At 51.6% G+C, this 25,101-nt stretch overlaps 2 protein-coding genes across 2 annotated transcripts; one reads left to right on the top strand and one right to left on the bottom strand.

Moving 5' to 3' along the window:
* The first annotated feature begins 678 nt into the window (after positions 1–678).
* Positions 679–1,611, top strand: LOC135441423 (olfactory receptor 14A16-like). Its single transcript, XM_064700972.1, has one exon. The coding sequence runs from the start codon at positions 679–681 to the stop codon at positions 1,609–1,611; it is 933 nt and encodes a 310-aa protein (XP_064557042.1).
* A 19,934-nt stretch (positions 1,612–21,545) lies between these two features.
* LOC135441422 (olfactory receptor 14C36-like) lies at positions 21,546–24,491 on the bottom strand (the record flags this gene model as incomplete). The annotated part of the gene is made up of 2 exons (XM_064700971.1): positions 23,574–24,491; positions 21,546–21,572 (listed from the first exon to the last, which is right to left on the bottom strand). Coding segments are annotated over exons 1-2 (945 nt in total), but the record flags the coding sequence as incomplete, so codon positions are not given.
* Positions 24,492–25,101: the final 610 nt, after the last annotated feature.

Genomic DNA, 25,101 nt, shown 5'->3' with positions numbered 1-25,101 from the left:
ATGCTGAGACCTTGCCCAGAGACCTTTAGAGAGGGTGAGACATTCAGGGATCCCTCTGCTCTGGGCAGGGTCTGGTTAGTCCCAGGGTGACCTGGGAGTGTGACTGTGCTCTGATTGCAGCCAAAGGTGCAATGCCAGGGCAGTTAGGAACAAGCCCATCCAGCCCCTCACCTTCCCTCAGCCACAGGGAATCCTTTGCCTCTCACATCTCTCAGTGGCAAACTCTGAGTGCAGCAGAAATGCTGGGGATTTCTGACCTCAGAGACTCGGTAATTATGTGTGGATAGGAAAACAATTCCTAAAAGAAACTCCTGCCATGATTTCGTCTTGGGAGTGCAGATGCTGCCAAGCCTATCTCGATTAGGAGTGATTCCTCTGACAAATCCTGACTATCCAGGCTTGTCCCTCCACCACATGGCCACAAACCCAGAGCAGTGGGGCAGGGATGGCTCCTCAAGAGCCCCCACGCACAGCCCTGGCTGCTCCTGGCACACTCAGCCAGCACAACTGGAGCACAGGCAGGGATCCGCGTGAAGGTTTTCCCAGAGCAGCAACAAGAGTGGGTGAGTACCAGTGGGACAGTCTGCAGGGAATGGCCCAGGCTTGGCTCAAAGCAGCCTCTCCTGACTTGTCACTGTCCTTTTTCCATGAACAGGTCCCCAGGTGCGGCTCCAGCAAATGTCCAACAGCAGCTCCATCAGCCACTTCCTCCTGCTGGCACTGGCAGACACGCGGCAGCTGCAGCTCCTGCACTTCTGCCTCTTGCTGGGCATCTCCCTGGCTGCCCTCCTGGGGAACGGCCTAATCATCAGCGCCATAGCCTGCAGCCACCACCTGCACACGCCCATGTTCTTCTTCCTGCTCAACCTGGCCCTCAGTGACCTGGGCTGCATCTGCACCACTGTCCCCAAAGCCATGCACAATTCCCTCTGGGACACCAGGAACATCTCCTACACAGGATGTGCTGCTCAGCTCTTTTTCTTACTGTTCTTCATCTCAACGGGGTATTCCCTCCTGACCATCATGTGCTACGATCGCTACGTGTCCATCTGCAAACCCCTGCACTATAGGACCCTCCTGGGCAGCAGAGCTTGTGCCCACATGGCAGCAGCTGCCTGGGCCAGTGGCTTTCTAAATGCTTTCATGCACACGGCCAATACATTTTCCCTGCCCCTGTGCCATGGCAATGCCCTGGGCCAGTTCTTCTGTGAAATCCCCCCAATCCTCAAGCTCTCCTGCTCTTGCTCATATCTCAGGGAACTTGGGCTCATTGCTGTTAATGGCTGTTTGGTATTTGGTTGTTTTGTGTTCATGGTTTTCTCCTATGTGCAGATCTTCAGGGCTGTGCTGAGAATTCCCTCTGAGCAGGGACAGCACAAAGCCTTTTCCACCTGCCTCCCTCACCTGGTCGTGGTCAGTCTATTCTTTAGCACTTCTTTTTTTACCTACCTGAAGCCCCCCTCAATCTCGTCCCCATCTCTGGATCTAGCCCTGTCAGTTCTGTACTCGGTGGTGCCTCCAGCCCTGAACCCCCTCATCTACAGCCTGAGGAACCAGGAGCTCAAGGCTGCAGTGTGGAGACTGATTAATGGATGGTTTAAGAAACAATAAAGTGCTGGCCAATTTCTGTAAACCACATGTAATAAAAGTCATATTTGATACTTTTTGTTAGTGTTGTTGTGGGTTCTTTTTGTCCTTTTTTTTAGTTTTTCATATTGTCCACAAAGAAATGTCATTCCTTGTGCCATTTCTCATTTTGTTTCTCTTCACCTTCCCTGTTGCCACAGACTGTATCAATGAGGGGCTGCATTCTTGGTGACTTTCAAGGAACTAAAGAAATTCCAAGCAGAATTTTCTGCAGAGATGCCCTTATCTTGCCTTCTCTGGAGCTGCAGCAGCCATGTCTGTGTGCAGAGCTGGGGGCAGATCAGTGCCAGCCCAGCAGCTGTGCCCAACAGCAGCAGCACTTGGTGTTGCCAGTGCTGCTGCCGTGGCCCTGCCCCGCTGCCCTGCTGGCCCTGGTGTTGCTGTAGGGCCTGAGTGCTCTCGGGGCCGGGCACAGCCCTGGGGGTGGCAGTGCCGGGGCTGCAGCAGGGACAGGCGAGGTAATATAAATCACCTTTGATAATTCTTTTGGGTTTGGTTGTGAGTTTTTATTTTTTTCCACATGTTTCAGTTTTTTAATATTGTCCGCAAAGAAAAGCCATTGGTTATGCCTTTTCTAATTTTGTTTCTCTCAATCTTCCCTGTGGCCACAGAATGTGTCAGTGAGGGACTGCGCACTTGGTGGCTTTAAAGGAACTAAGGGATCTCCCAGCAAAGTTTTTCCAGAGATGCCCTTGTGTTCCCTTCTCTGGAGCTGCAGCAGCAATGTCCATGTGCAGAGCTGGGGGGCAGATCAGTGCTGGCACACTAGAAGCTCTGGTCCTGCTGGCCACACCATTCCTGATCCAGGCCAAGAGCTATTGGCCTTCTTGGCCACCTGAGTACACTGATGCCTCATTTCCAGCCTGCTGTCCATCAGTCCCTGCAGGTCCCTTTCCTGCCTGGCTGCCGTCCAGGCACTCCATCCCCAGCCTGTAGTGCTGCAGGGATTGTTGTGGCCGAAGTGCACGACCTGGATGTTGGACTTGCTAAATCTGACCTTGTTTGATTTGGGGCCTGGATCTAGCCTGTCCAGGGCCCTGTGTAGAGCCCTCCTACCTTCCATCAGATCCACACTCCCAGCCAACATGGTGTCACCACAGTTCTATGAGGCCCCTGAGTGTCCCAATGGTCTCCATGATTCCATGAGCCCTCCCAGTGTCATAATGTCCCTTTGGTTCCATGGGACCTCTTGGTGTCACAGAGTCCCTTGGATCCTTGGGCCCCACAGTGTCACAATGGCACCGTGGTCCCCCAAGGCCCTGCAGTGTCACAATGAATCCTTGTTTCCATGAGGTCTGGCAGTGCAGCAATGCTCTCCTTCGTTCCATCGTGTCACAATGGCCTTTTGGTCCCAAGGGCCACCACGGTGTCAAACATGTTTCCTATATATCCGTGAGTCCCTGAGGAACAGCACTGGCCCCTTGGTTCCATGGGGGCCCTGCAGTGTCACTATGGCCTCATCATGACACCAGGTCCTGCTCTGTCACAATGCTCTGCATGTTTCCACAAGGCCCTGCAGGGTCACAGTGGCCTCTTGGTTCCCTGAGGCCTCAGAGTGCCACAATGAATTTCTTGGTGCTGCAGTGTCACAATGGAGCCCTGGTGACACAAGATCCTGCAGTGTCACCAGGGACCCTTGGTTCTACGGGGGACCACAGTGTCACAGTTGTTCCCTCCGTTCCCAGAGTCCTTGTAATGGAGCAATGGCCCCTTGATTCCATTATCCTCAGCCTCTCCCAAGGGTCTCCTTGGTTCTGCAGTGGTACAATGGCGCCTTGGTTCCACAAGGCCCTGCAGAGTCACAGTGGCCTCTGTGGTTCCAGCAGGACCCAGACTGTCACAATGGACTCCTTGCTTCCATTCAGACCCACAGTGTCACAATGGCCCCTTGGCTCTGGGCTGCCATGTCGTACACAGTGTCACCATGGTCCTATTAGTGCCACCAGGCCCCACAGTGTCACAATGGCCCCTTGCTTCCCCAGGCCCCTGCACTGTCACAATCATCAGAGAATCAACCAGGCTGGAAAAGACCTTGGAGAGCATCAAGTCCAACCTGGGACCCAACACCACCTTGTCACCCAGACCATGGCACTGAGTGCCACATCCAGTCTTTCCTTAAACACTTCCAGGGTTGGTGACTCACACATCTCTCTGGACAGCCCATTCCAATGCCCAATCACCCTTCGTGAGGAGAATATTTCCTAATGTCCAGCCTAAACATCTCCTTGTGCAGCTGAAGGTTGTGTCCTCTTGTCCTGTCACTGTTCCCTGGGAAAAGAATCTGACGCCCACTTTGCTGCACCCTCCTGTCAGGGAGTTGTAGAGAGTGATGAGGTCTCTCCTGAGCCTCCTCTTCTCCAGGATAAACAACCCCAGCTCCCTCAGCTGCTCCTCCAGGACTTGTGCTCCAGACCCCTCCCCAGCCTTGTTGCCCTTCTCTGGACACGCTCCAGCCCCTCCATGTCCTTCCTAAATCGAGGGCCTAGCACTGGACACAGCACTCGAGCTGCTGCCCAACCAGTGTTGAGCACAGGGGAAAAATCCCTGCCCTGCTCCCGCTGGCCACACCATTCTTGATCCATAGGAGGGCCAGGGGTTGGATGAGGGAAATGGTGGGGAGGGAGTGGGGACAAAGTGTATTGATTGTCAGCCACAAAGGGTCTTGATCTTCATATCTGTTCAGACTGCATTAGAAAGTACTGGGGGTCAATATCAATTGGACATTGCTGATAGCAGTCTGTGAACAGGAAAGAATAATTGTCAAAACAATTGCATCTGTTGGTTTTTTTTTTTCAATATAGCAGATTCACTTTCAATACACTTCTGAAATTTGTCTAATTAACCACAGAAGAATTTGAAACTTAAATTATTCCCAAGGGTTTTTCTTGTTTGACTGTTTTGAACTATTTTTTATGAGCCTTTGTCACTAAATTCCTTAACTGAAGATCTCAAGAAAGAAGAGGCCTCTAGAGGAGTAAAATTCAACAGCAAACTCCAAGTGGCTGAGGATGCATCCCCATCAGAGCAGCAATGAACAGAAATGGGCACAGCTTTGTGGCTGCCCCAGCTTTGGGATGGGCCCTGGGCCTGGAGCAGGAGCAGCTCTTGAGGGCCCCAAGGCCGGGGCTCTTGTGCTGCCCTGGGCAGATGGGATGGCAGCAGGGGCTGCAGAGCTCTCAGCACCTCAGCCTGAGGGCAGCAGGGCAGCCAGGGAGCCTCCTTTGGCCTTGGCCAAGCCCCTTCCCCCATGGTTGGGGCTGAGTCCTGGGCAGCTGCAGCTGCTGCTGTGCCCTTGCCAGGGGCTGAGGCCATGGGGCAGTGCCCAGAGCAGCCTGGCCTGAGCAGAGCTGTGAGGCCAGAAACAGTTGGGCTGGGCTGGGGAGAGGCTCTTGGTGCTGCCCAGAGCTCAGGGCAGCTGGCAGAGCTTGCAGGGAGTTGGGCTGGGCTCACAGAGGCTGGACCAGAATTGAATATTGGCACCTGGTGTGGCCACTGAGGACATTGGATACGCCTGTGAGAACACAGGGGTCAAAAAGCAGAGCACTCCACTGGGAAGCTCTCTTGGGTTTCCAGCAGAAAAGAGTTCAAATCTCTCCCCCCATCCCAGCTGTCGGCTGGGCAGGGGGAGGGGAAAGCCAAGTGGCCATGAGGTAGGCCAGGCCTTGGACAGATATGGGAGGTAGGCCTGGCCCAAGGATGGAAGCGAGAGAAGCACTGGGATGTATTGGGCAGCCCCCTCCCGAGAGACAGAGAGAGAGAGAGTTGCTGCCTGGGACTGTTACCTTGAAATTTGATATCATGTGTTGGTGGCACAGCCCGACCTGCGGAGAAGGAGGTGGGTTTTGCAGCAAGAAGGCATCCGGCTGCTTGTGGGAGTTTTGACCCCTTTTTGGACAATGAAAACTTCATAGAATATTAACCTTTTCTAGAAGAGAGATATAGTGGAAGATGAAGAAGGAAATGGGCAAGTGTGATAGAGGTCTGGGCCAGTGAGAGATGTTGGAAGAATAGAGAAGAATCTTAGGTGTTAAGAGATAATGGAGTGGCTTGCTGGACTCTTCTTGTATAACCATGGACAGCACCATGTGCCTTGTGACACAGAGACTGCATCCAGGGGGAGGCAATGGTTCAGAAACAAGAGGGTTCAGTGTTGGTACCCCTCGGCCCCAGGGGGTGAAATTTGGGGGGGCAGGTGTCCCAAAGTTGAGACTGTGCTCTTTTTGGATTGAGACAAAACATCCTTAAAAGACGACCCTAGAAGTATCTCTGGTTCATGTTCAGTGGTGAAAGCGCTGGACATGAAAGGAAGAGGTCACTATGGCACAAGAGGGACTCCTCTCCTCTTGATGAATTGAGAATTGATTATCTACAGGGTCGTGATGGGCCGAGAGTCAGTGATTTGAAGGATAAACATATTGGAAATTTGGTGGGGGGGAGGAGGAAATGTATTTGTAAGGTTTTCATTTTCCCTGTGTGTTTCTTTTTACTTGTAGTTTAGTTAATAAAGTTTTCTTTATTTCTAAGTGGGAGCCTGCTTGGCTTATTCCTGGTCACATCTCACAGCAGAAACAAGGGAGAGGGTATTTTCATGGGGGCACTGGCATTGTGCCAGTGTCAAACCATGACAACCTCTCATTTGACTGGTTTAATGCTTTGAGGTGCAAGAAGTTGACCAATATTTCTGAAGTTCAGATAAATATATAAATAATCATCACCTCAATTATGTTCACATTTACCACAGAATTGTTTATTCTTTTGTCCTTATCTAAAACTGTTCCTGTATGGAAATCCTTGGGGGATATGGGACATGTCGCATGCTGCTGGGAGATCCCAGTGAGCTGAGAGAAGAGCTGATGGTTATTAAACTGTTCAAATGTTCAACTTGTGTTCGTTGGCAAGAAACCTTTCTGTGTCTCTGAGTGTCACAAATCCGTGACCCCAAATGACACAAACCTGATGAGTTGTGGTTCCCACTGCAGGGGCTGCACGTGGACCTTGGCTCTGCGCAGGAGAGCTCTTCATCCCCTTTCTCTCTTTTCCTCCCTCTGGCCATGGAGGGAGCTCCTGCCTTCAGCCTGTGACTCGTGTGTGCAAAGAGCAAATCTGGGCAGAATCGGGACAGGGAGTTTTTGGGGGGACCTTGGGATCTGTACTGGGCACAGAAGGTGTTTTCCATTGCTCTGAGACTGTCTGCTGTGGAAAGTGGATTTAATATCCAGCAGAGGAATGACTTTTGCATTTGATGGAGCTGTGCCTTCCCTTGGCTTTGTTGGCTGTCAAGAAATGAGCATCCCTCTGTGTCTCAGGCAGCTCCTTCTCCAAGGAAAGCAGGTGGGAGTTGGAGCCAAGGAGCTGAAAGCTGCAGGTGCAGCCTGGGCTGGAGGGAGCTCAGATCTGCACAAGGCTGCTCTGAGTGCCAGGGCTTGGATGGGGGAAATGGTGGGGTGGGTGTAGGGACAGAGTCTGATTGATTGTCAGCCATGAAGGGTCTTGATTTTCATATCTACTCAAACTGCATGAGGAGGTTCTTGGATTCAGTGTCAATTGGAGACTGCACATATCAATAAATTAACAGGAAACTAAACTAAACTTGACCTAAAAAAAATATTTTCTGGCTGTCTTTTCAAATATCATGTATTCACTTTGAATACACTACTGAGAGCTATTTAACTACAAAATATTTTGTAACTTTAATCAAAATATTCCCAGTGGCTTGGCTTGTTAAGGTGTTCTGAATGTTAATGAGCCCTGGGCCACTGAATTCCTGCACTGAAGAGCTGAAGGCTGAACAAGCCTCTGGAGCAGGAAAATTCAGCAGCAGCCTCCAAGGTGCTGAGGATGTCAGCAGCCCCCACTGAGGCCATCCCTGCCCAGAGACCGTGGGGGAATGGGCAGACAAGGAGAGCGTCCCTGGGGCTGGGGCAGCACAACTCAGAGGCAGCAGCGGCTCCAGCTGGGAAATGGAGTGTGGAAAGCCGTGGCTGGGCTGGACCAAGCAGGACGGACAAGCCCTTCTCCCATCCACTAAAAAACAACTCTCTCAATGAGATATTTAAAAGAAATTACAATTGTTTTTGTACTCTGAGATGGACTCTCTAAGGAAGCAACAAGAGATTCTCAGGAGCTCAAAACAACAAATCAGCCTTTACTGGCAACTTTAGAAAATCAGACAAACTTTGCCAAAAGATTTATTATGACACTGTAGTGGTTTTTGGTTTGTTAATTTAAGATTTTTCTAATCTTGAGATTTCTTAATTAATGTATTGATGAGCGTAGTGGGTTTTAGTTTCAGTTAATTATTTATGGATTTACTTTTATTACTTTTAAAAACTCTTCTATGTCAAAATATGGCAGATATTTGATCAACAAAAAACACTTCTCAAAACCATTGACTTGGCCCATTCAACTTCACATTCTAAGCCTGGTTAACTTGATGTTAATCAAAATTTGCAGGAGCACAGAAACAGAAGAAGAAGACATAGAAAGAGAAAGACCAAAAAGATACAGAGAAGCACACAGACAGCTACCACCTCCTGGATTCCAGCAGTGTTCAGATGGAAATTCCAAGAGGAGGTAGGATCAAGATGGGTGCTTGCCTTGTGGTCAGCCTTCAATTCCCCTTGGTCATCCTGGGCCCTTCCCCCAGGTGGGCCTTGGGCTCATTTGGTCCCTCAGGAGCTGGGCTGGGGCTGCAGAGGTGGCTGTGGAGCATCGCCTGTGCTGTGCCAGGGACTGGCAGACACTGCTGGGCTGGGATGGAGGCTCTGGGGGGATTGGAGTCCCAGGCAGGGCAGGGCTGCACCTGCCCCTTCCTCCTCTACACACTAAAAGTTTCAAGCCAAAAATCTCCCCCAGTCTGCCACAGTAAGACAATGTTGGACGTGAAATCCTAAATCTGGCCATGGGCACCTGGCTGAGAAGGACAGCTCTTTTCCATAGGAAGGAAAGCACAGAATCTTGCCAAGTGTTTTGGGAACAGATGAGAGGTGACCCTCATGAAACCACTGCCAGCCATTTTCCTGGCAATATTCCTATGGGAACAATCCCTGGATATAAGGAAATTTGTAGGTGAAACTCCAATTCTGGCCATACGTGCCTGGAGCAGAATGTCAGATCTTTTCCATAGGAAGGAAAGCACGGAGCACCACTGTTTCAATAGTGGATGAGACCCTCAACATGCCAAGGTCAGCCTGACCTCTTGGGAGGTCAAACCAGCCAGACCTGTACTGTATTCCTTTGCTTTTATGGGGCCCTGAGGTGTCACAATGGTGCCTTGGTTCTGTGGGGCTCCACACTGCCACAATGGCTCCTTGATTACAAGAAGACCTGAAATGTCACAATGGACCCCTTGTTGGATGGGATCCCAAAGTGTCACAGTGGCTCCCAGGTTTCACAATGGTCCCACTGATTCCATGAGGCCTTGCAATGTCACAATGGTCTCCATGGTTCCCCAGGCCCCACAGTGTCACAGGACTCCTCTGTTCCATGAGCCCTGCAATGTCACAATGGACCTTTAGACCCTGGAGGTTTGCAGTGTCACAATGGTCTCATTTTGGTTCCACAGTCTCACAATGGTCCATTGATGACAGGAGGCCCTGCAATGTCACAATGGACCTTTGGCTCCATGCAGTTGTGCAGTGTCACAAAGGCCTCTTGTTTTCACCAGGCCCCATAGTATCAAAATAATCCTCTTGGTTCTGTGGTGACCCCCACGTTCACAATGGTCTCACTGGTTCCATGAGGCCTCACAGTTGTAACAATGCTTTCCTTATTCCATGGATCCTCATAGTGTAACAATGATGTCCATGATTCCATGAGTGCCCTCAGTGTAACAATGATCCTCTTGGCTCCATGGTGCCCCACAGTGTCACAATGGCCCCTTGGTTCCATGAAGCTGTGAAGTGTCACAATGGCCTCTCCATGATTACATAAGGACTTGCAATGTCACAATGGACCTTTGGCTCCATGGGGTCTTGCTGTATCACAATGATCCCTACATTCCATGGAGCCACAGTATCAGCACGATCCCCTTGGTTCCATGAGGCCCAGCAATGTCACAGTGCTCTCCATGGTTCCATGAGGCTCCATAGTATCACAATGGTCCCTTGGTCTCACAGAGCTCCACAGTGTGACAATGGTCCCTGGGTTCCATGGCCCTGTGCTGCTGCATTTCCCCCTCTCCACTTCTAAGCCCGCCCTGCCAGCTGAGAAATGCTCCTTGGGCCTCAGCCTTGGCCAACAGCCCCTGGGCTCAGCTCCTCTGCAGCTCATCACAAACACGGTCTGCTCCAGGCTCTGCTGCTGCCCAACCAGCTCCTGGTTTCTGTAGGAGCAGCCCTGGGAACTGTTTTTGTTCCCTCAGTGGCACAACATCGCTGTTCTCACACTGCCAAAGAAAGCTGTTGATGCCAAGTGTGGCCAGGATGAACCATTGCTGGGACTGAAGCCCCTCTCTTGGGGCCCTGCAAACAGCGCTCCAAAAGGAGCCCTTGGAGCTCTCCTGGGCCAGCGACTCCCTCTGAGTGGGGCCTCTCCCAGCTGGGAACTCTCTCGTTTGCTGCACTCGGGGATCCTGAACAACCACAGAGCCTGGGCCAATCCCCCCACTCCTCCAGGCTCAACCCTTTGCCCTTTGCTGGGGAGATGCCAAAGGATCCACAGTGAGCATTTCCTGCCATCAGGGGAATTGCTCACAGGTGCCTTGCACTGACTCTTGGTGTCTGTGTGCACACATGAGTGCCTGTGCTGGGGAAATGTGGCAGAAATGCTGCTCTCTGAGGGGCTTGAGTGCCTTGGATAGCTGAGTCAATCAGGCCTGTAAGAGAGGTTACATCATGACAAATAAGTTAAATGGTATTAAGAGGGTTTTTTTTTGCAAAGTTTACTATAGTTGAATATTTTTAATGTTATTCCACTATTAAATCCTTAAGTCATTGGTTGTAAGTGAGGTTAAATACTGTTAAGCTCTGTTCTTTTCCTAAATTGTGAAGTTGAATATATCAGTTAAGGTTAAGGTATCAGTGAAGTCCTGTTTAGTTTGACCTCTGTCAAGCTTTTATTTCTTTATTCATTTTATCCTTGCCCTCACTGTCCTTGTGTCTCACACACACTGGGACAGTTCTCAGCTCATTTCTGGTTTGATTGCCTGGATTCTGTTTGGTTTTGTTGTTGCTTTGTTTCCCTGGTGTGCCTGAAGATTCCAGTCAGGAGCAGAGTGACTCTTGCCAAGGAACTTTGTGCTGCTGTCCCTTAATATTAAATCTGGTTTCTGCTGATCCCTTGCTGGGGATTTTTTCAGCGCTCTCAAGGCCTTGTTTGTAACAGGGTGAAGGAGCCCTGGCCCAGGCTCTGGCCCTGGGGGACACGGGGACACTGCCGGGGGGTCCCTGTCCCCCTGTGCCACCCCCAGGGCCCCGGCCCCCCGTCCCCATGTCAGGCTCTGGGGTTGATCTCGTGGAACATCCTCTGGGGGAGGCTGCGGGGCCGGGGGCGGGGGGACCCGGGGGGACAGGGGGGGACCCCGCTGTGCACGAGCAGGGTTGGACTGCTCTGGGGGGAACTGTGAGGGGGGCCAGGGCAGAGTGACCTCCCCAGTGACCTCACACAGCCCCTGAGATGTCACACAGTCCCCTGTGATGTCACACAGCCCCTGTGATGTCACACAGACTTCCTGTGATGTCACACTGCCCCCTGTGATATCACACAGCTCGAACTCTGAGATGTCACTCTGTGATGTCATGCAACTGCTCTGTGGTGGTGGTGTTACAGGGGTCCCAGGACAAGGGAAGATATGAGAATCTTGACTCCATGTTTCAAAAGGCTGATTTATTATTTTATGATATATACTAAATTAAAAGAAAATTATATATTAAAAGTACACAAGAAAGTATTTCATCAGAAGGCTAGCAAAGAGTAGAAAAGAATGGAATGATCATAAAATCTTGTGACTGACCAGAGAGTCTGAGACAGACCTGTGATTGGCCATTAACTAGAAAAAACCACATGAGACCAATAAAGTTGCACCTGTGGCATTCCACAGCAGCAGATAATTATTGTTTACCTTTTGTTTCTGAGGCCTCTTAGCTTCTCAGGAGAAAAATCCTGGCAAAGGATTTTTCATAAAATATGTCTGTGACACTCTGTGATGTCACAGAAGACTCTGTGATATCACAAAGTCACACTGTGATATCATAGTCTGTTTTATGATGTCACAGCCAGTTCTGTGATGTTACTTAGTCACCCAGTGATGTCACAACCCATTCTCTGGTGTCCCAGAGCTACATACTATGATGGGTCTGCTCTATGGTGTCACACCCTACTCCATGACATCACAACCAGCTCTGTGATGTAACAATCCCTTCAGTGATGTCACAAAACCCTCTCAGTGATGTCATACTGCCACTCTGTAATGTCACAGCACACACTTTGACATCACAGCCTGCTCTGAGATGTCACCTAGCCAGGCCATGATGCCACAGCCTGCTCTGTGATGTCACACAATCCACTCCGTGATGTCGTAGCGTCTCAAAGACCTCACACAACAAACTCTGTGATGTCATAGCCCAACCTGTGGCCTCACACAAGCCACTCTGTGCTGTCACACAGTACTTTGCTGACATCCCAGCTGCTCTGTGCCTCTATGACACAGCCACAGAGGTGCTGCTGTGACACAGCCCCCTTGGGGACATCCCACAGCCCCTGCCAGTGCTGAGCCCCTGTGAGCTCTGTCTGTGCCCTGCTGGTGTCCCTGAGGGGCCCTGGCAGTGCCCCAGCCCTTCTGGGCTGTGCACAGGAGCTGCTCCTGGCCAGAGCTGTCTCTCTGCAGCGCTGCCCTTGCCAGGAGCTGCCTCTGGGCCAGGAGCCCGGCCCAGCTCAGCAGCACAGACACAGCACAGGGACTTTAATGAGCCTCTGGGGCTTTGGTGCTCTTTGCATCAGACCCAGTCCCTCAGAGTGTGCTCAAAGAACTTCTCAGGGACTCAAAAAGAGGGGGAAACACTGAAGTTTCTCATAGTTTAAATAGATCCTTCTGAGGGACAGGACTGAGAAAGTCTCCCCAGGTTCCAGGTAGAGCAGAACACTGGAGGCAATGATGACAGGTGGGGACAAGCAAGGGAAAGATGTCTCTGATGCTGAGCAAAGCATTGCCTTTGTCCCTCTGCAGGCTGTCGGCATCCCCCGGCTGCCCCACCTGGCTGGGCCCTTCCTTTGCTGACAGCTCTGCCTCCTGCCTGCCCCTGCCTGCCCACACAAAGCCTGGGGCTGCTCCAGGCTCCTGCTGGGGACGTGCTGCACCACAGCCCTGTCCTGGCAGGGAAATTCCTTTATCCTGGTGTCCAGTCTGGGTCTCCTCAGGTGCCTTTGGAATTAATTCTTTCTTTCTCTGGCTGTTTTCTACTATGCGAAAAGGATCCAACATCTCTGAAACCACCCTTCAGTCCCTTCCAGGGCTCTCCGCTGCTGTCCTCACTCCCCACCCCACTGAGCACAGGGCCCCATGTCCCTATAAATTGTCAAGTGCTTGAGGCCAGGAGCACCTGGACAAGAAGGACAGTTCTTTTCTACAGGAAGGAAACCACAGAGCCCCAGGGTTTGAAGGCAGATGAGAAGCAGTCACCAGAAGCCAAGGCCAGCCAGACCTGTCTGTCCTACCAGTTTTTGTCTTACAGTAACCCTTAGATATTCAGGGAGTTTTGGGGGTGGAATTCCATTTTAGCCATCGGTTCCTGGACTGGAATGACAGTTCTCCATGGGAAGAAAAGGGCAGAGCCCCAATGTTTCAATGGCTGATTAGAGGCAGCCCCAAGGAGGCCAAGGCCAGCCAGACCTGTGGTCAGAGAAGAATCCTTGGAAAGACAGAATTTGGGGGGCCAAAGCCCACTTTTGTCTACGGGCATCAGGACAAGAAGGACAGTTATTTTCTACAGAAAGAAAAGTTCAGAGCCCCAGTGTTTCAAAGGCAGATGAGATCTGGCCCTCAGGAAACCAAGAGAACCTGGACAGACCTGGCAGCTTTTGTCTGGGAGATAGCCTTGGACATAAGGAATTTTAGAGGCTGATTCTCAATTTTGGCCACGGATGCCTGGACTTGAGAGATGTTTTTTTCAATGAGAAGAAAAGCACAGGCCCCCAGGTGTTTTGAAAGCAGACGAGAGGTGGTCCCCAAGAGGCCAAGGCCAGCACAGAGTGGGCTGTGTGATGTCACAGGTAGGGCTATGACATCACAGAGCTTGTTGTGTGAAGTCAATGAGCAGCTACAGCATCACAGAGGGGATTCTGTGATATCACAAAGCAGGCATCATGGCATGGCTGGATGACATCATAGAGCAGGCTTGAAGTGAAAGTGTATGCTGTGCCATTACAGAGTAGCAGTATGACATCACAGAGAGGGTTTTGTGACAAAACTGAGGGGGTTGTGACATCACACAACGCTCTATGACATCGTAGGGTAGAATGAGCGGCCACAGAGCAGATCCTGCCATCATAGAGGCTGGCTCTATGACATCAGAGAGTGGGTTGTGACATCACATAGTGACTGGGTGGCTATGTAACATCAAAGGATGGGCTGTGACATCACATAGTGACTTTCTGACACCACAGAGTCTTCTGTGAAATCACAGTGCAGGTGCATGATATTCCAGGGTGACATCCCAGAGCTGGCTCTGTGACATCACAAGGGTGCTGCGTGATGTCCCAGAGTGGGCAGTGACATCACAGATGACTGTGTGACATTTGCAAAAGGGCTGTGTGGCATCACAGGGGGCTGTAGCATCACAGATGGCTGTGTGAGGTCCCTGGGGAGGTCACTCTGCCCCGGCCCCCCTCACAGCTCCCCCCAGAGCAGTCCAACCCTGCTCGTGCACAGCGGGGTCCCCTGTCCCCCCGGGTCCCCCCGCCCCCGGCCCCGCAGCCTCCCCCAGAGGATGTTCCACGAGATCGACCCCAGAGCCTGACACGGGGACGGGGGGCCGGGGCCCTGGGGGTGGCACAGGGGGACCCCCCGGCAGAGTCCCCGTGTCCCCCAGGGCCAGAGCCTGGGCCAGGGCTCCTTCACCCTGTTACAAACAAGGCCTTGAGAGCGCTGAAAAAATCCCCAGCAAGGGATCAGCAGAAACCAGATTTAATATTAAGGGACAGCAGCACAAAGTTCCTTGGCAAGAGTCACTCTGCTCCTGACTGGAACCTTCAGGCACACCAGGGAAACAAAGCAACAAAAAAACCAAGGAAAATCCAGGCAATCAAACCAGAAATCAGCCAAGAACTCTTCCTGGGTATGTGTGAGACACAAGGACAGTGAGAGTAAGTATAAAAGGAATACGGCCCAAAAGCTTAACAGAGCTCAAATTTAACAGGACTTAACTTATACCTTAACTTTAACTGATACCTTCAACTCCCCAATTTAGCAAAAGAACAGCACTTAACACTATGTAACCTAACTTAAAACCTATGAGTTAGAAATACAACAGAGAAATTACACTTAACAATCCTAAACTTAGCTAATAAATTAAATTTAACAACTTGGAAAAAGAACAAATCTTAGCAGCATTTAACTTCGTTTAGACCTCGTGACTCAAACTTACTTACTGATAACTGGATATCTGACTGATTCAGCTATCCAAGGCACTCAAGCCCCTCAGAGAGCAGCATTTCTGCCACATTTCCCCAGCACAGGCACTCCTGTGTGCACACAGACACTAAGAGTCAGTGCAAGGCACCTGTGAGCAATTCCCCTGATGGCAGGAAATGCTCACTGTGGATCCTTTGGCATCTCCCCAGCAAAGGGCAAAAGGGTTGAGCCTGGAGGAGTGGGGGGATCGGCCCAGGCTCTGTCGTTGTTCAGGATCCCCGAGTGCAGCAAATGGGAGAGTTCCCAGCTGGGAGAGGCCCCACTCAGAGGGAGTCGCTGGCCCAGGAGAGCTCCAAGGGCTCCTTTTGGAGCACTGTTTGCAGGGCCCCAAGAGAGGGGCTTCAGTCCCAGCAATGGTTCATCCTGGCTGCACTTGGCACCAACAGCTTTCTCTGGCAGTGTGAGAACAGGGATGTTGTGCCTGAGGGAACAAAAACAGTTCCCAGGGCTGGTCCTACAGAAACCAGGAGCTGGTTGGGCAGCAGCAGAGCCTGGAGCAGACCGTGTTTGTGATGAGCTGCAGAGGAGCTGAGCCCAGGGGCTGTTGGCCAAGGCCGAGCCCCAAGGTGCATTTCTCAGCTGGCAGGGCGGCCTGAGAAGGGGAGGGGGAAATGCAGCAGCACAGGGCCCATGGAACCAAGGGAGCATTGTGACACTGTGGGCCCTGTGAGACCAAGGGACGACTGTGACACTGTGGAGCCTCATGGAATCATGGAGAACACTGTGACATTGCTGGGCCTCATGGAACCAAGGGGATCGTGCTGACTCTGTGTGGCGCCATGGAATGTAGGGATCATTGTGATACAGCAAGACCTAATGGAGCCAAAGGTCCATTGTGACATTGCAAGTCCTTATGTAATCATGGAGAGGCCATTGTGACACTTCACAGCTTCATGGAACCAAGGGGCCATTGTGACACTGTGGGGCACCATGGAGCCAAGAAGATCATTGTTACACTGAGGGGACTCATGGAATCATGGAGATCATTGTGACACTATGAGGGTCCATGGAATAGGCAAAGCATTGTGGCGCTGTGAGGCCTCATGGGACCAGTGAGACCATTGTGACCCTGGGGGTCACCACAGAACCAAGAGGACTATTTAGATATTGTGGGGCCTCATGAAACCAAGAGGTCTTTGTGACACTGCAGGGCTGCATGGAATTAAGGCTCCATTGTGACATTGCAGGGCCTGATGTCATCCATGGTCCATTGTGACACTGTGGAGCCAAAGGAGACCATTGTGACACTGCAAACACCCAGGGTCCAAAGGTCCATTGTGACATTGCAGGGCTCATGGAACAGAGGCATCACATGTCATTGTGGGGCCTGGGGAACCACGGAGACCACTGTGACACTGCAAGGCCTGATGGAACCAAGGTGTCATTGTGACATTTTAGGGCAGCATAAAACTAAGGGAACATAGAACAGATCTGGCTGCTTTGGCCTCCTGGGCCTCCTTACTGGTCCAGCTGACCTTGGCATGTTGAAGGTCTCTTCTCATCTGCTACTGAAACACTGGGGCTCCATGCTGTCATTACTATGGAAAAGAACTGTCCTTCTCCTCCAGGAGCCCATGGCCTGAATTGGGATTTCACCTCCAACATTGCCTATTGTGACAGACTGGAGGAGATTGTTGAAACATTTCACGTGTGGGAGATGAAAGGGAAGGTCCAGCCCTGTCCTGCCCTAGAACCCCAGCCCTGGAACCCCAATCCCCCCAGAGCCTCTATCTCAGCCCAGCAGTGGCTGCCAGTCCCTGGCACAGCACAGGCAATGCTCCACAGCCACCTCTGCAGCCCCAGCCCAGCTACTGAGGGACCAAATGAGCCCAAGGCCCACCTGGGGGAAGGGCCCAGGAAGACCAAGGAGTATTTATGGCTGACCACAAGGCAAGCACACATCCTGACCCTACCTCCTGTTGGAATTTCCATCTGAACACTGCTGGAATCCAGGAGTTTGTAGCTCTGTGTGTGCTTCTCTGTATATTTTTTGTCTTTCTCTCTCTCTGTGTCTTCTTCTAATACTCTCCTCTTGCAAATTTTGATTAACTTAAAAATGAATGAGCAAAGAGTTTGTGAAGATGAATGAGCCAAGGTAATGCTTTGGGAAGTGTTTTCTGCTGATTGAACGTGGCATTAAACCTTTTGCCAAGCTTCTCTAATTTTCTAAAATTGCCGGTAAATGCTGTTTGGTTCTTTTGAGCTCCTGAGAATCTCTTGTTAGTATTTCTCCGGGGAGTCCAACTCAGAAGACACAAACAATTGTAATTCCATTGAAATGTCTCACTGGGAGAGTTGTTTGGGGTATGGGAGTCAGGCTTGTTTGTCCTGCTTGGCACAGCCCAGGCAAGGCTTTCCCAGCCACATTCCGCACTCCATTTCCCAGCTGCAGCCGCTGGTGCCTCTGAGTTGTGCTGCCCCAGCCCCAGGGACACTCTCCTTGTCTGCCCATTCCGCCACGGTCTCTGGGCAGGGATGGCCTCAGTGGGGGCTGCTGACATCCTCAGCAACTTGGAGGCTGCTGCTGAATTTTCCTGCTCCAGAGGCTTGTTCAGCCTTCAGCTCTTCAGTGTAGGAATTCAGTGTCCCAGGGCTCATTAACATCCAGAACACCTTAACAAGCCAAGCTCTGGGAATAATTTGAATTAAGTTACAAAAAATTTTGTAGTTAAGTAGCTCTCAGTAGTGTATTCAAAGTGAATACATGATATTTAAAAAGACAGCCAGAAAAAATGTTTTTAGGTCAAGTTTAGTTTAGTTTAGTTTCCTGTTAATTTATTGATATGTGCAGTCTCCAATTGACACTGAATCCAAGAACCTCCTCATGCAATTTGAATAGATATGAAAATCAAGACCCTTCATGGCTGACAATTATACAGACTCTGTCCCTATCCCCACCCCACCATTTTCCCCATCCAAGCCCTGGCACTCAGAGCAGCCTTGTGCAAATCTGAGCTCCCTCCAGCCCAGGCTGCACCTGCAGCTTTCAGCTCCTTGGCTCCAACTCCCACCTGCTTTCCTTGGAGAAGGAGCTGCCTGAGACACAGAGGGATGTTCATTTCTTGTCAGCCAGCAAAGCCAAGGGAAGACACAACTCCATCAAATACAAAAGTTATTCTCTTCCCTGGCTCTGCCCTGCCCCTGATCCCCACAGCCTGTCATGTTTCCTTCATCCCTGCATTGCCAGGGACTTTTTGGGACAAGGGAGCTCTGCTCTAGGGATGGAGGGAGGTGCAGGTGCCACCACTGGAGTGGGAACCACAACTCATCAGGTTTATGTCCTTTGAAGGTCAGAGATTCAGAGGTGAGATTCAGAGGCCCAGAAAGTTTGTCTTCATGGCCAACAGACCGTAGTTGAACAGGACACAATTTAATAACAATCACACTCTTCCCTGAGCTGTGTGCAATGTCCCAGCAGCACCTGATGAGTCCACCATTCACAAGCGATTTTCATACTAAAATTAATTTCACACAAATGTAGTTCTATGATAGATACAACACAATTAAGTTCTTGTATTAGGATTCTCGTCCTGGAGTGGGGGTAAAACAGCTCCAACAGTTCCTCATTTGCACAGCTGTGGTGGATGGAGAAGGGAGGTCAGGCTGCGTTTGGTGCTGAGGAAATGCTGAAACCAGCCTGACCCATTTCATCTCCTCATGCCTTGGCTGATCTCCCCTCTTTCCCTTTCCACCTATTAGCTTTTGTCTCCTCCAAGCCCCCTGTGAAGAGCCTGGCTCTGTCTTCTCCATCCCCTCCTGGCTGGCACTGCCAGGCTGGCATGAGGAGCACCTCAGCCTTCCCTGCTCCAGGCTGGACCAGCCCAGCTCCCTCAGCCTCTGCTCACAGCCCAAGGGCTCCAGACCCACCTTGGAGGCCCTTCCCAGACCCTGCTCCAGCTGCCAGACATCTTTCCTGCCCTGGGCAACCCAAACCAGGGCACAGTGACCTGGATAATCCCCGTCCTTGATGTCCTGGTCACACAGCCCTGGCCCCTTGTCCCCTGTCAGGCTCTGGGGTGGATCCTGTGGAACATCCTTTGGTGGAGGCTGTGGCTTCAGGTGGGCCGGGGGGATCCTGGAGGACAGGGACCCTGCTGGGCATGAACAGCATTGGACTTGTTGGGAGAAACTGTGAGGGGGAGCTGGGGCAGAGTGACCAACCCAGTGACCTGACACAGCCCTGCTGGGATGTCACACAGCCCCTCTGCGATGCCACAGCCTGCTCTGTGATGTCACAGCCCATTCTCCAATGTCACACAGCTGGTCTCTGATGTCCCAGCACACTCTGTGATGTCACAATCTGCTCTGTAATGGCACAGCCCATTCTGTAATGTCACACTGGTGGTCTCTGATGTCACAGCCTAGTCTGAGATGTCATAGTCTGCTCTGTGATGTCACAACTGGCTCTGTGATATCACAGAGGCAGTCTGTGACGTAATAGCTTCTCAATGACCTCACATAACCCACTCTGTGATTTCAAAGCCCACTCTGTGACCACATGGTACCAGATGATAAATTGTCTCCACCAGCTGAGCTGACACCTGGAGCTTGCTCTCCACAACCCCAGGCCTGTGGAAACCACACAATGCCCATTGTGTGAGAAGGGGAAGTTCAGCAGCCTCAGTGTCCTGCCAGCTCAGCCAGGCCTACTGGAACACTGGGGTCCACGAGCACCAGGGACCACCAGAGAGACCCCCAGGAGAACAGAGGAGGGGAAATACATTAACGATTTGGGGAAAATGATTATCAGATGTATATTTGGTCTGGGACAATTATGAATATGTATACAAAAAATACAGAATATAAACAGAAACTCTCCTGTACTCAGCCTGCAGGGCTTGGGGAGGAGCTGTCCCCCGTGCATCCCCCTGAATAAATAATGCTGCTTTTTAATGCTGCATTGGTGTTAAGGAGTTTTCTATTTTACTGAATTTTTGGTAACACTCGCACTGCCAAGAAAAGCTCTGTCTGCTGCTGTTCACAACAGAGAAGGGTTGGCGGCAGATGTGGGACTCGGAGGCTGCCTGGGGCAAAGTGACAATGAAATAATCAAGTTTTCAATGTTCTGTGAAAGAAGGAGGGGCAGTAACAAAACTTCTACGCTGGAATTAGGAAGGGCAGACTTTGACCTATTTATGATGCAGATTTGGGGAGTAATGAATCAGGCACTGATTTTTTTTTAAGGAAAACATCCCTTAAAAACAAAGGATCCAGGAAGGATGGACACATTTCAAGAAAGTAATCGTAAGGGGGAAGGAGCAGCTTGTCCCAGTGTGGCAAAAGATGAGCTAGTGAGGAAAATGACTGGCCTGGCTAGGCGTGAAGATTTTGTGGGAACTCAAGGGTAACAAAAGGTGCATCATCTTTGGACAGAAGGTCAAGCAGCTTAGGAATTGTTTAATTATGTTGTAAAGTAGTGCAGAAAAAAAGCTAAGAGGTGAAAGCTCAATTAGAGTTTAACCTGACCACTTCTGTGAAAAAGAAATAGACAATGTTTCCACAATTAAATTAATAGCAAAACATGGGATAAGGAGAACCTCTACTCTTTATTGGATGCAGTGGGGAATATAGTAACTAAAGATAAGGAGAAGGCAGAGCTACTTAACATCTTGTTTCTCTCAATTCTCAATATTAGGACAGGCTGTTCTCAGGACAAGTGTTCTCCTGAGCTGGTAAATGGGCACAGGGAGCAGAACAGCCCCTGTAATCCAAGAGGAAGTACTTGGTGACCTGCTGAGCCTCTCAGATGCTCACAGGTGTATGGGATTGGATGGGATCCATGCTAGGGGGATGAGGGAGCTGTGGATGAGCTCCCCAAGCTGCTCTCCATCATTTACCATCAGTGCTGGCTCAGCAGGGAGGTCCCAGAGCACTGGAGGTGCCAGTGTGAGCCCACCCCCAAGAAGGGCTGGAAGGAGGATCTGGGGACCTCCAGGCCTGTCAGCCTGACCTGGGTGCCTGGCAAGGTTATGGAACAGATCACCTTGAGTGCCATCACAGGTCAACCACAGGATGGCTGAGGGGTGAGAGCCAGCCAGCGTGGATTTCAATGTCTGCACTGATGATCCGCATGAGGGGACTGAGTCCAGCATCAGCAAATTTGCAGATGACACCAAGCTGGGTGTGAGTGTGGATCTGCTGGAGGGTAATAGGGCTCTGCACAGAGACCTGGACAGGCTGGATCCAGGGCCCAAATCCAACAAGGTGAGGTTGAACAAGTCCAAGTGCCGGGTCCTGCACTTTGGCCACAACAACCCCTGCAGCACCACAGGCTGGGGACAGAGAGACTGGAGAGCAGCCAGGCAGAAAGGGACCTGCAGGGACTGATGGACAGCAGGCTGGACATGAGGCAGCAGTGTGCCCAGGTGGGCAAGAAGGCCAATGGCTCCTGGCCTGGATCAGGAATGGTGTGGCCAGCAGGAGCAGGGCAGGGATTCTTCCCCTGTGCTCAGCACTGGTTGGGCAGCACCTCAAGTGCTGTTTGCAGTTCTGGGGCCCTCAATTTAGGAAGGACATGGAGGGGCTGGAGCGTGTCCAGAGAAAGGCAATAAGGCTGGGGAGGGGTCTGGAGCACAAGAGCTGTGAGGAGTGGCTGATGGAGCTGGGGTTGTTTATCCCGGAGGAGGCTCAGAGGAGACACGGCAGTGTAAGGGCACAGGGTGGACTTGATGATCTCCATGACCTGTTCCACCCTTGCTGATTCTGGGATTCTCTGAAAGAACCCTTGAAGAAGTTGCAGGATGAGCCCTGGGCCTCCTCTTCAGGAGCTCCAGCAGCCCAGGTCCCTCAGCTTCTCCTGCCAGCCCCAAAGCCCATCCTGTCAGTCCTGCAGAGCCTCTGCAGCTCCTCCTCACTGTCCAGAACAGGGAGCCCCAGAGCCAGACACAGCAGCCCAGATGTGGCCCCCTGGCCTAGGGTACCTCTGGCAAGGGAGCAGCACCAGGCACTGCAGGAGCCTGCAGACAATTCCTGCAGCACTTGTAGGATGATCCTGCTGCCCAAGGGACGTTCCCATGGTGCCAAGTCAGGAACTGCAATGGGGAGTGGGGCCAGTGAGGAAAGGGCAAACAGGGATGGGCTGTTTACTGGGGAGGGAACAGGGATAGGCAATGGGAAGAAATGTGTATCAGGAAGAGTAAAGAAAGCAAAGGTGGAGCCAAAGAAATGCTCAAGGCAGTTTGGCGGTGGCTGCCAGGCAGCCCTGGCTCTGAGCAACAGCATCTGCAGTGGGACAGGAAATTCCCAGCTGATGGGAACAAACTTTCTGGCTGACTGCAGAGGCCAGGACAAAGCTGAGTGGTTCCCCTGGTGTCCCCCAGCCCTTGCTGGCCCCAGGGGCTGATGGCATTTGTGCTCCCTCAGGTTCATGTCCCCACAGTAACAGCACGGGGGTGCTCCCGCCTGCTGTGTGCAATGCAAACAGGGGCTGCTGAGCCAGTGCTGCCGTGTCTGTGCCTGCAAGGATGGGGCACCTGTGTGAGCTGGGGAGAGCCCAGGGCTGCAGAGGGGGGATGTTGTTGGCAGCTGCATGAGGACACTCTGGGACGCTGCCCTGGGCTGTGCAGCGCACTGGGGATGGATCAGCCCCTGCTCTGCTGCTCCTTCCCGTCTGCCCCAGGGCCCTTGCAGAGCCCCAGCCATGCTGTTTGCCCCCAGCCTGCCCACGGCCAGCCTGGGGCTGCTCACGGGGCTTTTCTGTGCTAAGCATCAGCCTGGGTGTGTTCTTGAGAGAGCCTGGGCAAGGAGCCTGGAGCCCCCAGGCCCTGGCCTGAGGCGTCAGCACTGCCCCAGCAGTGCCCATGGCCTGTCCCTGCTGCAGCCCCTGCACTGCCACCCCCAGGGCTGTGCCCGGCCCCGAGAGCACTCAGGCCCTGCAGCAACACCAGGGCCACCAGGGCAGCGGGGCAGGGCCACGGCAGCAGCACTGGCAACACCAAGTGCTGCTGCTGCTGGGCACAGCTGCTGGGCTGGCACTGATCTGCCCCAGCTCTGCACACAGACATGGCTGCTGCAGCTCCAGAGAAGGAAACATAAGGGCATCTCTGCAGAAAACTCTGCTGGGACATCCTTTAGTTCATTTAAAGCCACAGAGAGCACAGCCCTTCATGGACACAGTGTGTGGGCACAGGGAAGGGTGGAGAGAAACAAAATGAGAAATGTCAGAAGAAATGAAATTTTTTGTGGTCAGTATAAAAAAAGTAAAATAAAACAAACGAAAACAGACCCAAAAGAACTTTTAAAGATTACTTTTATTAAAAGTTATTTGCAGAAATTAATGAGCAGTTTAATGTTCCTGAAAGCATCCAGTCATCAGTGTCCACACTGCAGCCTTTAGCTCCTGGTTCCTCAGGCTGTAGATGAGGGGGTTCAGGGCTGGAGGCACCACTGAGTACAGAACTGACAGGGTCAGATCCAGGGATGGGGAGGACATGGAGGGAGGTTTCAGGTTAGCAAATGATCCAGTGCTGAGGAATAGTGAGACCACAGCCAGGTGAGGGAGGCAGGTAGAAAAGGCTTTGTGCCGTCCCTGCTCAGAGGGGATCCTCAGCACAGCCCTGAAGATCTGCACATAGGAGAAAACAATGAATACAAAGCAACCAAATGCTAAACAAACACTAACAGCAAGAAGTCCAAGTTCCCTGAGGTAGGATTTGGAGCAGGAGAGCTTGAGGATCTGTGGGATTTCACAGAAGAACTGGCCCAGGGCATTGCCATGGCACAGGGGCAGGGAAAATGTATTGGCTGTGTGCAGCAGAGAATAGACAAAGCCACTGGCCCAGGCAGCTGCTGTCATGTGGGCACAAGCTCTGCTGCCCAGGAGGGTCCCGTAGTGCAGGGGTTTGCAGATGGACACGTAGCGGTCATAGCACATGATGGTCAGGAGGGAAAGCTCTGTTCCGAGGAAGAAGATAATCAGAAAAACCTGGGCTGCACATCCTGTGTAGGAGATGTTCCTGGTGTCCCAGAGGGAATTGTGCATGGCTTTGGGGACAGTGGTGCAGATCATGCCCAGGTCAGTGAGGGCCAGGTTGAGCAGGAAGAAGAACATGGGCGTGTGCAGGTGGTGGCCGCAGGCTAGGGCACTGATGATGAGGCCGTTGCCCAGGAGGGCAGCCAGGGAGATGCTCAGCAAGAGGCAGAAGTGCAGGAGCTGCAGCTGCTGCGTGTCTGCCAATGCCAGCAGGAGGAAGTGCCTGATGGAGCTGCTGTTGGACATTCCTTCACTCTGGGCATAGTGAACTCTTGAAAGAAGACATTGACAAGCTTGGACAGATTTCCTTGAGTCCATCCTATGCTCTTTTATTAGGAATCCCCTCAAAATATTTATCTTGTTTTGAAGGAAATTTTCCTATTTTCTTTATTTTTGATTTTGGATTTCTGCTCCTTCTGAGTTACTGCTTTATCTTCAGCATTGCTCTCAGGCTGAACACTGGGGAGCTCAGAGGGAAAACAGGCTCCCTGTGCCCCAGTGCAGTCAGGCCTGCTGGTCCCACACAGGTGCCCTTTGTTCATTTAACCTCTCTCTATTTCAGCATGATCACACTTAAATCCTTCTTAAAAAATACAGTGGACTTTTGGAATTCTCCAGTTTAAAAATAATTTTATCCAAACCCTTCTCTCTTTCCCTATGCAGCTTAACAGGATGGGATACCAAGGGTTGGTCTGGCTCTCTGCTGCCTGGAGTTGTGCCTACTGGGAGCTGGTTCTCTCTATCCAAGCCTTGTCCCTGCCAGTGCTGCCAGAGCCCAGCCCAGCCCTGGGGGCTCAGCTCTGTCCTGCAGACCCCTCCCAGAACAGGGCACTGCCCAGGGGCATCTCCCTGGCAG

Source organism: Zonotrichia leucophrys, unplaced genomic scaffold (genome assembly GCF_028769735.1).
Source record: "Zonotrichia leucophrys gambelii isolate GWCS_2022_RI unplaced genomic scaffold, RI_Zleu_2.0 Scaffold_287_66905, whole genome shotgun sequence".
NCBI classification, from domain to species: domain Eukaryota; kingdom Metazoa; phylum Chordata; class Aves; order Passeriformes; family Passerellidae; genus Zonotrichia; species Zonotrichia leucophrys.
This window is presented reverse-complemented; position numbering and strand designations above follow the sequence as displayed.